At 34.9% G+C, this 16,587-nt stretch overlaps 1 protein-coding gene across 5 annotated transcripts in view; it reads left to right on the forward strand.

Annotated features, from left to right (window-relative positions):
* Positions 1-16,587, forward strand: part of CFAP47 (cilia and flagella associated protein 47) — a 275,959-nt gene that overhangs the window by 56,360 nt on the left and 203,012 nt on the right. For all 5 annotated transcript variants that reach the window (XR_001874104.1, XM_017811012.1, XM_017811014.1 and 2 more), the window contains 6 exons: positions 1,021-1,149; positions 1,893-2,145; positions 2,936-3,142; positions 5,736-5,838; positions 6,125-6,265; positions 6,996-7,191. Coding sequence is in view for 4 of the 5 variants with exons in the window: in XM_017811012.1 (XP_017666501.1) it covers positions 1,021-1,149; positions 1,893-2,145; positions 2,936-3,142; positions 5,736-5,838; positions 6,125-6,265; positions 6,996-7,191 (1,029 nt within the window). In the remaining variant the exon portion in view is untranslated. The remainder of the gene's footprint in view (positions 1-1,020; positions 1,150-1,892; positions 2,146-2,935; positions 3,143-5,735; positions 5,839-6,124; positions 6,266-6,995; positions 7,192-16,587) is intronic.

The following is a 16,587-nucleotide window of genomic DNA, read 5'->3' on the forward strand; positions in this document are numbered from 1 at the left end:
ATAGGAAAGGGGGAGGAAGTATTATCTCTTATTAATGTGTATTTTTTTTATTTCTTTTTCCTTGTTTTGTGTGACCAATAGACACAAGTTGTCTTTTTAAGATGCTTTGTAGGTTTCCCTTGAGGATTAAGCCAAAGATGGTTTTATAAGAAATGATCTCCCATTAATGATTGGATATTTCTGTCCTGCATTGATTGCTTATTGGTTTGTTCACACTATCAGTTTGTATCAATTTTGAAGCAAGTCATTACCACTAAATTCTTTGAGTCTTTTTATGTGTATTTTATAGACTATTTTGGTGTGAAATGGAGTTTTATATGACCAAACCATATCTTTGAAAGCTATTCAGGAAGGCTTTGCTTCCACTTGGACACCATGCTCTTGTTTTACAGCAATTGCTCCAGATGATACAAATAACAATGCCAGCAATCAAATGTTAATCATACAGTTTTCCCTTCTCTTAGTAGTGTGTTTAGTTCTCTAGAAACTACACTTGGTTCCTCTTTTGTTCTGGGCTGACATCAGAAGTAGCTGGCAGAGGGTCCTCTAATCCTATCATAGGCCAACATGAGAATGTCAGAACATATGTTCTTTCAGAATGATGGATTGCTGAAGTTTACTTCTGAGTTTGGCTTCTAAAATATGTGTTGTTGGGTCTGAAAGAGCTTGATAGTGGTATACTGAGACTCATTACACAGCTGTGATCAAAAAGTCCTTAAGAATGTTTTGTTCATGACAGAATTCTTGAATTAGCATTGTTTTGATGGGTGCTTTTCAGCAAGTAGGAAAACTCATCCTGTAAAACATACAGTTAATGGAAAAAATATGCAAGAAACTTTTTTTCTGACCCCCAGTCTAATGACTGAAGGGAGATTTCCATGATGAGTCAAATCAGAACTGCTACTTGATTAATTGAAGCATGAAGTAGGAAAATATAGAAGCAGCTATCCACTTATAATCTATTAGAGCACAGACAATAAAATATGTTTTCTCAAGTGCAACTTCCATCTTGTTTTACAGACTGTAAAGACAGCAGTAGTGCAGAAGTTGTTTTGCATCCGTGTTTTACACCCCAATCCCCTTCCCACAGTATTTCCTCAAGTTCCTTTGGTGGAACCAGTGGCTCAGGCTGTGAAGTTTCTCTGTCAGGTACAATGCAACACATATATTCAATGATCTTGTAAAGAATAAGTCTTTCCTCCATAATGAATTGTTTTTAATTCTTAAATCCCAACAAGCCTTTTTTTATTCACAAAGGTATCAGCTAGTTTAATTTTTGCATCATTTAATGTAACATTAAAACTGCAACAGTGGTATTAAAATACATCTTCAAGGACAGTTACCTAAGTTACTTGTGCTATACAAAAATTATTTGTTTTCCTAGTTATCTTTTCGTGCAATAATATTGTTGTTATGAACTGGTCAGAATCCAGGAGAGAGAAGGCTTAAAAGAGGGGATAAAAGTCCAAAGGCTTATAGATGTGGGCTTAATTATACCTATAGAGTAACTGATAAAGTGTCTAAACACTGATCACTAACTTAGCCATGTTGTGTGATTGGGGTGGGGAACTAGCACTGACTGGCTGGCAAAGCTGTATCTATTGGAACTGTATGACTGTTTCTTTAAGATTGCTGTCTGTGGTTTTGTAAGCCATGTCTGAGTTTATTTTTTGCTGTTTGGGTATTTTTTTCTTTGTTTCAGTGGTTTGTTCTATTCCCAAGACACGTGCATGCCAATTGTTTACTCCCAGAATAAGCTGATCATTTGTTGTCTGAAATTTTTTTGGTTTTTTGGAAACAATTGTGTGTTAAATATTTTTGTACTAGACAAAAATAGGGAAATAAGGAATATTTCAGGATTTCTTTTTTTTGTGTGTGTGTGTGTCATTCAGAGGTGGATACTGCTTTTGAAAATGAGAGTGCTGAATATGCCAGTGAAGACAGTGAAATTATAAGTGAGGAGAGTGAAGTTGTCCGTCGAAGTCGTAGGGAAAAAAATAAACTTGAATTATCTCTTTCTCCTGATGAAGATGAAAAGGAGTACATCTTCTTTCAAAAGACTATAACTGCTATTAAGAGTTGGTTCACGCTCTTTGGCTGGCCTAAGGGACAAAATCCTATTTCAATACCTCATTCACTGAGATGGTAATTAATATCTGCTTACAGAATACTCATGTCTGTCTAAAAAATGTTGGCACATATCTACTAAAGTGTTTTGGATTTGATCTAAGGAATATAAACACACTCTAATGTATAGTTTTCTATTAAAATTATAGCTTATATGTGCTGCTTATATGAAAATGTCATCCAGGGGTTATTTTCAACTTTCTGAAATATATTTTCAATTATCATGCTCTGGCATATCATGTTGCAGTGTATGTTAAATAGGCAGTTCAAATTATGTCACCCTTGAACTGAAATTGATTCTTCTCCCAGAATGAACACAGTTCTAGCCATTGTCCCTTCTTTGGTGGCATAAGTGGTTTAACAATGTCATTTTTAGCTCACATGATCTAAAGATCAAGAAACATATGAGAAAGAATATTTCATAGTCTTGCAAACACCATGGAAATAAATCAGTCTTAGTGGCATCACTCAGCTGACCTTATCTAGCTTGCTGCTAAATAATGAAGAAACCACTCTTCTGGGACACAAACATGTAGACATTTATAAAAATGATAGAAATTGAAGTTATATTTGGCAAAAGCATTGACAAACACGAAGTTATGTATGAAGTATTTCACATACACATATTAAATATTACATGCACTTCAAAATTCTTGAAGTTCTGTAAGAAGGAAAAATTGCTACACTTTTCGACCTTCCTGCTGCTGTTTTTTATGCACTGCCTATTAAACTTAACATTCTGATACGTGTAATTTTAGATCATTTCGTGCATTTAAAAGAATAATATCAAAGGCTTTTTCTCTCTTAGCGATGTGTGTAAAGTCCAGACGACTATTTCGCAAGATAAGGTTTTTACGCGAAACCTCAGCAAAGATAAGGGTTTTTGTGAGATGTTATTCCATCTGTATGGAGAATCATTACCAGGCATTGCAGCGAGCCAGTTACTGCCCCGTGATCCGGTAGAACGAATGCTACAGCTCCACTGGCAGCATTCGGCACTGCTTTCTTTCCTCAAGTAAGTACAAGTATGATGAAATATGCATTCATCCATCTTTTCTTTCCACTCTTTTCAATTAGCATAGTTCAAACATGATTCCAACTGAATGGTGTACAGTAGGTTTTCTTTGATACTTTTTTTTTTTTTTGGTGAGGTAAGATTTATGTATTATGACCTTTAATTTGCTTTTACCAAGGTTGTCCTCTGCAGTTTACACTAATCAAAATGTCCTTTGGAAAGTTATATTCGACACAGAAATTCCACAGGAACTCTGCTTCCTTTATTGCAAAAGAAGATGACTCTGAGCCTCAATACTTAGGCAGACTCAGTAGATGGTTAGATGAAGTTTTTCATTAATGTTCTTACCATTCCACTGATGTTCTTGGTGGAGCCTGATGGCTCTTCTGTGCAGTCTCCCCCTTGAGCTTTTTCGGGACTCTAGGAATCTTGAAACTAGCATAAATGGTGGGGTTTGCATACTTTAAAATGATGAGTTTTGGGGTAAGTGGATCCCAACCCCTTTTGCTATGCATAACAGCGTTTGGAAAGAATTACTTAGGTGTTTTTAAGGTGATTACTTGGGAATTTTTTAAAGCTTTTTAATAGCTAAATTTTAATAAATAGCTTCAGTTTTACTGAGTTTTGTCTGTTAAGTCACTGATGTATTCAGAGCAGAATTGAAGCAACAGCCGGTTGGTCAAGGCTAAGTCAAGCACCTGTTGTACACAGAGTGGCAGTTGTTGAGGTCTGTTGATTAGACATGAATTAGTAATCCATAACAATCTGAGAAAAACACAGGTTTTCATAGGAAAGCAGTTGTAGCTAAATTCCTGGGCTTATCTGTATTTTGATAATCTTGGAGATCTTTTCCAGTCTGAACCCTTCTATAATTAAATTTGTGCTCAGTATGTGCTTAACATTACCACATCGTGTTAGTTTTCTGCCTCTTCTAGTTTATGTGAATCCTTTAATATTTCTTCATTCCTCCTGATTTATGAAGATACTTTTCCTACTTGTACATTTTAGGATCATCTAGAATATTTGCATTTCTTCATGGGTGTTTATAGATCGTAGAACAAAAATGTACAATATCTATACTGCTGGCATGACTGTCTGTAGTGATGATAAGACTTCTAGAGCCAGCTGAGATATGAGTAATTTATCTGTGATCTGCTATCCCTGCACGTTTATTGTGATTTGTGGAAAGTCAGCAGAGAGTTCTTGGATTTCTTCCACCAACCACTACTTTCTGGTCAGCATAGTTCAAATAAAGCATAATTTGTATTTCAAATTTTCCACTTGTCAAGGCAGGTGGATATTGCTCACTGTTTCAGGAAACATTCCAACTATCAGTTTTATTGTCCTCCACTCAGAGGATTTCCTTGGTGCATTACCACAGCAGTAAAGAAAGAGCTTGGGTATTTTATAGTACAACTAAGTTTTTGCAAGTCCTGTGTCTTGAGGAAAAATGTCTTAACAGTGTGAAAATATTGATCTTGGAGAGCTGACATCTGCTTAAATATCCACCTGAATGAAGAGGAATTTTTTTGAAAGAATGTTCCTCAGTAGCAAAATGCAGCCAATTATGAGAACATTCAGTTATATAGAGCTTTACTGTGATGACATGTAACCTTGTCATGTAGCATTTCTTGGAAAGAAAATTGTAGATTACACCTATTCCCATGCACTTTCCAAGTGAAAACATCAAAAGGAAGATAGGATACTTGAGAAGATTAATATTTTATAGATTCCAGTCTTTTATTATTCGGGAAGAGCTGAAAATTAAAATGGTTTTCATTGGACAGAGTCTATGGGTGAATGAAAAATGGGAATTTCAGACATGGTAAGTTTTAGAACCAGACTATTAACTTGATGCTGGTTTTGGGTCTCTGAATAAAGTATTTTTGTTTTTAAAAACGTGCAAATAATTGAATGAAACATGACATTTCAATAATATGAAAAGATAATGTCACCATGTCATGTATGGAAACTGAGATTATACTGTTACTAAAAAAGTATAATTCTATGGGAAGAGAAATAAGTTGTCATGATCCAAATTTTGAACTGACATTTGACTTTTAATGTTGGACTATATGGTACCAGAAAAGTAGAATCACTTCATTTGAATGAAAGACTGGTTATACAACAAGAAAAGTTAGTTTGATTTTTATTCACTTTAACCATGTCAAAACCACAGAGAACAATTTAAATCTAGTTACGCTATGATAATCTTCCTGACCTAAAAGACAGGAAGCTTTTCTGCTCCCCTGAGAAAAACAAAAATTCTTCATTGTTTTCTCCTTTCCAGCTCATTTGCTTAAACTATGTCATTTGAGGTAAAGAATAGTCTTTCTTCACTTGAAAATTAGTTTTTTTGGTATTCATTCTAATGCAGTTGCCTTTTTCTACTACAATTACTTTTCCTATTGCATTTATTAGCAACTTGAGAAGGGATGGCAGGTCAGTTTAGCGGTTAACAGAGTTTTAAAATACCTTCACTTACACCCATAAGACTTCCAGTATGTATGTGTGTGTGAGTGTATATATATCTATATATCTTAAAAACAGTTATCTTTTCTACCTATTAACTTTTCCTGCTTTACAATTTCAGAAGCCTAGGGGCATATCTTCCTCATGTTATGCCAGAATTTCTGCTTGAACCTGAAGATTACAAGATATGGATTAAAGTGAAAAAAGAAAAAACTGTACTGAAAGTAGGTTGTTCCTTTTTTTTTCCTTTTATTTTTCTTTTTTTCTTTTTTCTATCTTGTGTGTTGCTCCTATTTCCTGATTGCTGCTTTCAACTCCTGTCAATTCTGTATTGTAGCTCTTATTCCTGAGATAGTGGCAAACTGTAAATGGTTCTACGGTTGGTCACTATTGCACTATAGTAGATGTTACCAGTCATTTATGCCACTGATGCCGTATTGTCCTCTTGTGAATTTCCATCCAAACTGCTGAAATGAATATGGAAAATAAATCCCATCCCTTTTTCTGAAGGCGGAGTTGAATATGGGAGATGTGAAAAGCTCAGACAAGTGTCAAGAATATAGTGACAAGAATATATTCGTCCTGGAGGACAGCACATTTGAGACAGTGAGCAAACGAGCTTGGACAGATGTGCTACTGCAGATATACAAGGTAAACTTCAGATATGTTTGCTACAAAATTTCGAGGAACTGATGGCCAAAAACCTTGTTTTGAAAAAGATCTGTGGTATATTCTGTGTTTGTTTTGTTTTTTTTTTTTCCAAACAGATCTGTAAAACTAAATACTTTTAAGTATTTTATTTCTCTCTATCAGAGAAGGAAAAAGGAAGAGTGAGAACATTGTAGTTTTCATAGTTCTAATACTTTAACAGTGAACTAACATGTTCCTGCTAGGAAATGTTATATTAGTACAGTCTGTATTTTGTAGAATATGACAGACTTGGTGTTCTGACCACTTTCCTGGGGAGTGTGTTCCAGTGACTGACCACCACTGAGTGCAGAACCTTTTCCTGATATCCAAACTGAACATGCAGCTTCATTCCCTTTCCTTGTGTCCTATCACTGGTCACCAGAGAGAGGAGATCAGCCCCTTTTCCTCTGCTGCTCCCCTTGAGGAATGTGTAGGCTGTGATGAGATCACTCTTCAGCCTTTTCCAAGCTGAACAAACCAAGTGATCTCAGCTGCTTCTCATACATCTTGTCCTGGAGACATTTCACACCTTGGTGTTGTGTAACGGTTGTGTGGATGCTAATGTGTGAACTCTTTAACCTTTTCCATATTAGAAAGGCTTTTGTTTTTTGAGTTTGGTGCTTATTTTTAATCCTTCCACTTGAAACTCTTTTTACAATTCATGCTTTAAAACACGTTTTTATCATTTCAGGTGTTTGTTCTTCGACGTGTTTCTTCCCATAGCAAAACTGACCCATCCAGCTTGGAAAGCACAGAGAACATGCCAAGAATAAAACCAGAACCTTTATCCAGTAATATATATTCTTCTTATGAACGAAAAATCCTCACCTGGTTGAATAACAATTATGAGACAAATCGAAAAATTGTGTGGAAAGATTGTCAAAAAGGTGAGAATTCTTTCACTATGCTCTTCCTTCTAACACTCCTTTTGTAGACTTTTACAGTTATTATGCATAGAGATACATAACAACTTATCATTGACAGTATGTTTTGGGGGATAAGTCACTGCCTGCCCATTTGTATTTCTTTTCCTTGTGTTTCTGTGTTCCAAGAACAGCATCTTTTGACCAGCACTGTTTATGATAGACCTTCTGTGTTGTTTGTGATCTTACCATTTTTAACTAGGCATAAAGGGTGAAGTGTTGTGAACCTTTTCACTTCTTTCTAATTTCTGACATTAACTGGCATTAACTAACAGTAATTACTTTATCCTAATTTTCCTGTTTATACTCACACAGAGTTGTTAGTATTTGTGCTTATAGTGGTGTGTTTGAGAGCTAGCTTTTCAGAATTTTTAGAATTTTTGTGTGTCCTTTATTCCAATGACATTTAGCAAGAATAAGATTCCAGATTATAAATCTTGTCTTACTTGCAAGAGCAATTTGACTCTCATGATTGCTTGGATAAGGTTAGATAAAATGATCTTTTTCATTTAAGACTGATCTAGCCATTTCTGGTATTCAAATCTGATAAAACTGTTCAACCCCTAGTAGTTATTACTTCCTTTTCCTTGTATGATTTTCCCCTTTTGCTTCTTGACCCTAACTTCATTGCCTTTTTCAGCATTACTTTGAATGGGTAGTGAACCCCTAGAAAGGCCAGTCTGATGTTGAGCAGGGAAGGCCTCCAGAATGGCTCATAAGCCACGTACAGAAAAGGTTTTCTAGTGTTATTTTTGCCTTGAGTGATTTCTGACCTGTCTGAATTATGGATAATCTATTTGCATATAATCTTCCAGAAGTCTCACTTGGGCATATGCTTTGAATATCCCCTGCTTCTCTTCCTTTACTGTATAGAAGCAAATTAAACTGGATATTCTCAAATGTGTTGAATAATTCTGCTGATAAGGTTGAAAGGTCAGTCTATACCCCTGCATCCAGTAGAAATGGATTTCTAGCTGTCAGCTCCTAGCTTGATTCTGCTCTTAGGATTAACTCAGGGAGCTTCCTAGCTAAAGTAACATGCCCTACAGTAGGTATTTGCCATGTATTATTTTTTGTTTTCTGTGTCTAATGGAGCTGTCTCACAGATGCAAGCACTCTGCTCTGCTGGGTGTTATCTGAGTCCTGTGTGTTTAGGTGACAACTTGCAGAGAGAATGGCTATATCTGGCCAGTGTTGTGGCTCCTCATAAAAGCTGCATGGATGTATTCCTCATCCCAGCTCTCTCCCCTCTTTATTGTGGGCTTCAGTAATACAGATGTGGAGGCATGGCTGACCTTGTTCTGGTCTGTGGGAACTCATGGGGAAGAATGTAAATGTCAAAATGCATCTTATTTAGCATTAAAATTTTAATTGAGTTATAATCTCTAAAGATGAGAGGAGTGAACCTAAACCCTTAAGTCCAGATCTAGTGGACGCTACTGGACCAAAAAGCTCCAAATGTCCAAGTGGAATATGTATAAATAATGCATTTTAAGGAGTAAATTATTGCAAGTGTTGTTTAGAGTATGTAGTTATGTAACAAATTGCAATATTAAAATGAGTCTATTTTTAATAAGTCATCCTATGTTTGTCAGCAATTGTAAAGTAGGGTGTTTTTTTGCAATTATTTAGTTCTAAAGGCTTCTGAAAATTGACACCCAAAGAGAACAATTTAATTACAATATTAGGGTTCTCAGAAAATTTGATAAATCATTCTGATCGTGCAGATAACTCAATAGGTTGATGCATTCATTTGTGCAGATGTGGTTGTAGCTTTGACTCTAGGTCACAGGTGAAAATGAATTTTGTGGTTACTGCCAGAGGACATTTATCTGCATTACAGTTATCTCTTACAATTTCACTTAATTATAATTTACTGCTTTCAGAGAAGCGCAAGATTGGAAGGAGGAGACTATATATGTTTCTCTGTGGGAAATTAGAGATACTGCCTTGCTATATCAACTTCCTTATAGGTTTTTTGGTTCATGAGTTCTATATTCTGTTTGCTGTAGGGCACACAGAAACAGCTTGGTGTACGCACATATGCATGCCCTTTTATTTTGCTTCTGTTTCCATTTCTCTCACAAAACTGCATAAATGAGCATTGCTGAAGATCTAATAACCAAAAAAGAGAAAATTCTGAAAAATTTTAAATTCATAGTATGGCTGTTATACCTTTGCATTACCAAAGTTCTTAGCTGTGTGATCTTTTGTTCTGTTCCACAGATGACTTGCCTCAATATGTCTCTGAATCCTCTGTTTTAACCTTCACTTTCCTCTTACTTGCTTTGCTTTTATTGCCTCAGAGTGAATTGGTGTCTGCTGCTGTGCTGTTCTTTTGGCTAAATGGGGCAGAGAATCTGATGGCAAAGGGCACAGAAAAGACTTGAGATACTCAATGCCTTCTTCTTTACCTTAGTCTTTACTGGCAAGGCTGTCACTGAGCAATTCCAGACCCCCTAGGTGAATGGGAAGGTCTGGAACAGGGAAGACTTAGCCTTGGTAGAGTAGGATTAGATTAGCAAGCACTTAAACAAACTGGACAAACACAAGTCCAAGGGACCCAATAGGATGCACCAACAAGTGCTGAGGGAGCTGGCCAATGTCATTTTGGGGCCATGCTCAGTGACCTTGGAAAGGTCAGGACAATCAGGGGGGAAAGTTTGGGAGAGGTTTGGAAGAAATGTTTTTCCTATCTGAAGGAAGGAGAATCTGGGAAGTTACAGGCCAGTCAACCACGTTTTATTTCTTGGGATGGAGTAAACAATCTTTGGAAACATTGCCAAACACACAAAGTATAAAAACCTTCTTGTGAGTCATCACCATAAATTTACAAAGGCAATTTAATTTACAAATCATGCTTGATTAACCTGATTGCCTTTCATGATGACATGACCAGCTCAGTGGACAGGTGGAAGGCAGTGGATGGTTTTATCTCAACTTTAGCATGGCTTTAGCATTCTCATAAAAAAAAATGATGAAGTGCAGGCTAGTTAAGAGACCAGTGAGTTGGAATGAAATTAGACTGAACTGCCAGGCTTAAAGGATTATGGTCAGTGAGTGGTACAAAGTCTGGCTGAGGATTGGTGTCCAGTGATGTCCCTCAGGGTCATTAGACTGAATTTGTTGTTTAAACTCATACGCTGCAGAAGGGCTTATGTATCTTAGCAGATTTAATGTCCTGATATACTATTGGTTCTTTAAGTTTTATGATAAGGTTAATCATCAAATTTATACTCGGATATTGTAACAATTTAAAGTTACATTAGCTTTAAATTAAGATCAAACAGGCTTTTTCGGAGGAAGTTAAAAATGTCATAAGGCAAAATGTCAATCAGAGTATAGTAAGTGTTCGTACAACTCAGTTGAAAGTCCTAAATATCCTCAGTTTTGTATTTTTGTTGTTATTATTTGCTTAATATCACTAATTTTAAGAGAAGAATTAGGTGGCTTGTTTTTTTTTTTTTTTAATTCTTACTGCAGATCAGAGTGCAGTGCAGATCAGAGAGCAATTACCACTTTTTCTTAACATTTATGTGCTTGCATATTACTATCCAAAGACTCTGCTTTGAATGCTTAGCCCTGACTAGCAATATATCTTCACCATGGATCTGCTTTCAACTCAAACCAGTCTGTTGGGTGATCCATTCTCACTAAATAAAGATCTATCCAGGCCACATTTCTCTGTCGTTCCTCTGATATCTTGGCTACTTAAAGTGAAATGTGACAGTGAGACAAGCCTAAGCTACTGCAGTGCAGAGAGGTTTCAAATATACGTCTTTACTACTTCCTTCTAAAGTTGAAGATAATCATGACATTCATCAAAACTGTTCTCTTGCAAGAATTAAGATCTCAATAGCTTAGAGAGAACATTAGCAAGGAGTTTACTATCTCCATATCTTCTCTCCTTACTGCTACTGAAAAATAATTACATTTTAAAAGCACCTATGTTTTGTAAGGGCAGGCTTGTAATATGTCTTATTGACCACAAACTGGAAAGGAATGTTGAAACTTGAGTCCAAATACCATAAAACTTCAGAATGCAGCTTTGCCTATTGTGCTGAGATTTTAATTATAGATGAAATGTAAGATTCAGTGCCCACTTAAGGCATTATATCGGCAATAGTAATGATAGCAGTGGAAGCATTAGTTATTTGAGTGTAATAAATATTCAGGTTACCTTCTACTGTTCCTTATCTTCACATTTTTTTTCAACATTTCTCTCTGAAATACTGACTACTAATAGCATGAGAAAGTAAGAGTCAGGAAAAACTCTTAAAAAATTGCTAGAGTATTGGCATGCTGTAATTCAAATCCTGTACTCCCTAAACAATAGGAAACTTTGCAGATTAGTGAATTAAGTGGCCACCTGAGAAGCTGTATGTCTCTTCCTTATTAATTATGATACTTACCATGGTGAAAAAGTTAAATTATGTTTTGGGAAATAAGGGATGAATATATCCCAGGAAGATTTTGAAAAGAATAGATAATTCTATGTTTAATATAAAATTGTTAGAGAATATGACAGCTATTAAATTGAACAATACCTGAACAGTCAACCTACATCTGGGATGCAAAAGCTGTCTCCAGAGTAGATACATCTTCACTTTACTGGAAAATCTGCTTGGAATGAAAATTCTACCCAAGAGGGAAGAGAAATACTAGTCCAGGGCCAGTGTAGGTGTACCTGATGATATCAGGCATAGTGGTGTCTCTCAAGAGTCTTATTTTCAATAAGGACGGTTTTGGTTTTGATGCATTTTATTCACTTCACTGCCAGTGGTTTTTATTTTTATTTTTTCCTAATTTTGATGTCAATTCAGTATGATACCTGCAGGTAAAAGGTTGAGGAAGGAAATATTTTAGTAAGATTACATATCTTGACAAAATTGTGTGAGAATTAAGTAGAATTCTTGTTTTAAAACGGATTCTGTACGACTTTTATTTAAGGTTGTTTCTACCATAACAGTTAAGAAGTACACTTTTTGCTGTGTTTTAATGAATTTGTCTTCTTCTGTCCTCTGTTCTCTCTCCCTTCTTTCCGCAGTTTTTAGGAAGGATATTTATAGAGTCCATTGATTTTTGCTTCTCAATTTGATAGTTCTTAGAGTCAGTTGAGAAACGAGAGCTAAAGAATACTTTTTGTCTTTGAAGAGTAGAAAGGAAGAATCTTGTGTAATCTCATATAAGATTTTTTCGGTTGAAATCAGTGCAAAACAGGCTTTTACGAATTAATGAATATTGCTTTTTACACAAGTAATAAAAAGGTGAATTAAAGAAGGGGAAGTGACTATCTAATGAACTACTATCATGATTATCAAAAGTCTGACTTCCAACAAAATATCACAAGAGAACATTGTTCTTGAGTGATAAATCCTTAAAAATATTTCCTGAAATACAAATTAGCGAAGTTTTAAACTATTTTTCTGTGTTATATTTTGTGATTTCCACAGTAGAGCATAAGAATGAAGTATATGTAAATATGAAGTCCAATAAGTTAGCTTTTCAGTCTTGCTTGCTTTGTTGACTACTCCACATTTAAGAATTACATTGTAATTTGTACCCTATAGCTGAAAAACCCACAGGATCATATCAAGATTTTATTTAATAAAAAAGGGGAAAATAATTATTTTCTGAGTTTAAAGTTCATACACCGTTGAGAAATAATCAAAACTGCATGTTTCATTTAACTTTTTATATTTTGGAGTAGTATAAAAAAGCCATTTTGTACAATTGATACTGTCTGGTATTATGACCCTTCAGGGAAATAAAAGTGTGAAGAAAGATAGTTCTCGGAGTCCTATATTGAAAACATTCCAAGTGTTCTTCTTTGGAAACCTGTTAAAAAGATCTTAAAAAAAATTGAAGCCTAAACTCTTAGGCCTCCAAATATTTGTGTATATGTTTGTATGTACATATATGCATACATGTATATGTGTGTGTATGTGTAGACATGTGTGCTTATATATAAAGCTGTATATAAGTATATATATATGTATGCTGACCCTCAAAAACCTAAATGATCTAAGTATAAATAATAAGACAACATCTTAGGAAGAAATTTTGTCCTTACTTGCAATATATTATGAGATGCCCAGACAACTCTTCTGCTTTCAACCGAACAAGGTTGTGTTTGCAGTGTTTGCTAACTGGGTTAAATAAGTGTTCTAATTATTTGTGTAATTAATACTACTTACTTCTGCAGTGCATGCCAAATATGAAGGTTAAATCTGGTATAGGTGGGGTTTTAGTAATACCACCTCAGGTGTTTTGTGAGGAGAAAACTTTTCAGACTATGAGGTTTGAGAAAGATTCTGTTAATTCGCTGTAAGTATCACACAATGAAATGTGTTGAGAGCAGTATTTAACTTTTTTTTACAAAAGATGATGATGCAGGCACTGTAATATTCATTGTGAAGCCAGTATGGAAGCCAGGTCTGCTGTAATGAATCACTGTGATTTACTGCATTTTAAATCAAAGTGATCTATAAGTGAAATGCCATGATATGACATCGCACCCTAAAGGGAAGGGGACCTCCCGAGATTCATAAATGCCATTAAAAAAAAGTAGTGTTGAAGGTGACATTTTAATCTAGAGGTTTTCAGTACCATTCAGTGATTTTAAAGCTAGTTCTCTTTACAAATGGAAACTTTCTGTTGAGAAGCAACAAAATGGTGACTGATATAAGATAGCACTGTTCTTATGTGAAGCATAAAAACCTAAGAAATTTCTCAATTTAAGATATTGTTTGGGATAAGAATCAATAAAAATAAAACTGCATAGGGAGCAAAAGACTATTGGAAAAATTTTTTAGGAGCAGGAAGATAAATGTTCGTGCCTCAGGGTAAAAACATTCTGCAACAGATGGGAATAAATGAGACATATCCTCAGTGTCTCTGTTTTTCTGTCATTGCCCTGTGTGCTGCTTCTTGAACTTTTCTGCTTAGAATTATTATGAATTGACAGTGGTATTAAATCAATCTGTCCCTGATATTTCAGGAGTTCTTGGAAGAATAATTATCAGCGTTGATGAGCAAAAGTCGTAGCATCCTGCCTGATGTAAGAACTGTAATTTGCCTTTTGTCTCTAATAAAAGATTTCTTGTTTTCTGTTTTAAGAAAAATGTAGCCACACATTCCATATGTTCTAAAGGTGGATACATTAACTTTTTTAGTCTTAAATAAATTTTAGATAATAAATAATAGCCTTTTAAAAAAGTATTAAAAGACATATTTTCTCTCATCTTTCTCCTGCTTTTGTATACTTCAGTACCATCATTTCAAACCTTGTGCTGGTTCTAATGTTAGCACTTACAGGAAAGGTTATTGATACATATTTCTTCTGTAAATGTCTGCATTATTCAGTACCAGATTTAAGCACTTGGAGCAGGACTGTGGGTGTTATTATAGCTATAGATTTGTTTTACCTCCAGAGATTTTCAGAGTCCAGAGCAAGAATTTGTTATATAATATTATAAACCATTATTACTGAAGTAGTTTATATTAAAAGAACATACTGTGATAATTTAAAAGTCTGTCTGGCTTAATATTCTGCCTCCAACAGAAGTTATTTAGAGATGAGTAACAGTTAAAATATACGGAAATACTTTATACGTATCCTGATTTGAAACTCAAGACTATTTCAGATGGAGGTGGTACTTCTGTAAGGCTGTACTAGATTTTCATTCTGTGAATCTCTTTAATTGTATTTTCAACCTGTGCAGACTTCTAGTATCATACTATTTTGAAGCAGTAAGTAGATTTAATATCTCTCTTGTGTGTAAAATATTTTGTTTTGAGCTTGCTGCTTAATTCTGTAATTTGGTTCTTTCTTTGTTAAATAGCTCAGTGGAATACACAAATTTGTTGGCAAAGTCTAGTTCCTATTCTGTGTCATGCCTACTTATATAGACTGCTGTCATATCGCCATTCAATTGTTAGTAACTCAGTCTAATTTATCAATTCCTTATGAGGACCCATTTCATACCTTTAATCATTAAAGGCCATCAGCTTCAAGATTCTTATGTGAATGTATTGGGTTGGTTTGAAAACTTTTATAGAATGTTAGCCTGACTCTATATATTTTTTAGTCTGTTTTTCAGTAACTCAGAATTTGAAAAAAATTGCTTGTGGCTATGTAACAGAAGATTTATCCTTGGCATTTCTTGTGCCTCCTTAGACATATATCAGTTGATTTTGCAACTGATAGTAAGAATTTAACTTTTTTATTGCTTGTGAAAACAGCAGAACAGCTTCACAAGAAATACAGTACTTTATTTAAAGATTTATTGCTATTCTTACTTTTTTATATAAAATAGCTCTTAAACGTAGTAGATCGAGCTAAATCTGATCCTTTAAGAGTTTTAAAACTTGGTATAAGACAATTTTTTTTCCTCTGGTCTTCTTATCCACATAATACCAATACATCATACTCCTGCTTATCCAGATAATACCAATGTATCATACTTCTGCATTACAACTTCTTTTCCTTTCCTGATGGAATTTTTGTTTTAAGACTAAGGGTAATTTTATGTGGTCATTTTTTTTCTTCCAGAAGAAAAATAATGTGGTGTTTGTCATGGAGAAGTTGTTTAAGTGTCTGTCAGAAAGATCATGATTTTTATTTTTTTTTTTTTGTGGGACTGATGCTAAAGAATATTTTCCTCTATGTGTTTAGAATGAGATTGGGTATAATTTCTTCCCGGTTTTCAGAAGAGGGGGAAACAGTTTTAAATATTTAATTTTAATTGTTAGCAGTGGGATGTGTCAACCACTTTGAAACAGTGAAATGTTTAACTGCATAACCACTGGGAAAAATGACTTCAGAGATTGCTGGGAACACTTGCTCCAATTAGTAACTTTTTTGGGTCTTTCTTTGAATACTAACACTACCATCAGTCTTCAAAGAGATACTTTTTTACTAACTTAGTTTACTGCTTACGTCAGGAAGCCAGTGAGCATCCTGATGGATCAGTTAATAAAAGTGAAACTGGGAAAAATCCCAGAAGCTAGGAAATGAAGAATGAGAAAATTAATAATCTGCTTTATTCTCATGTACAAAGACTAAACTGAATATACCTCTAGTGTACTGGATGGGTATTTGGCTAGGCTGTTAAAAAAAAACCTCTGAAAAAGGAGATTCCATGGTCCAGTTTAGGCGATATCTGCCAGAAGTTCCCACTCATTTCAATTTGAAAGAGTTTCCTCTTGTCTAACATAACCCAAAATTTTCTCTACTAGTGTTTAAGTCCGCCCTTTCCCTTCTAAAATATGATGTGCAATGAATCTACTTTGCTTTTCTAGTAACTTTACAAATATTTGCAGATTGATGTTTTCTGCTTCAGTTTCTCCCTCTGTCCC

This window comes from Lepidothrix coronata, unplaced genomic scaffold, assembly GCF_001604755.1.
Source record: "Lepidothrix coronata isolate B3197 unplaced genomic scaffold, Lepidothrix_coronata-1.0 Scaffold30, whole genome shotgun sequence".
Taxonomy (NCBI): domain Eukaryota; kingdom Metazoa; phylum Chordata; class Aves; order Passeriformes; family Pipridae; genus Lepidothrix; species Lepidothrix coronata.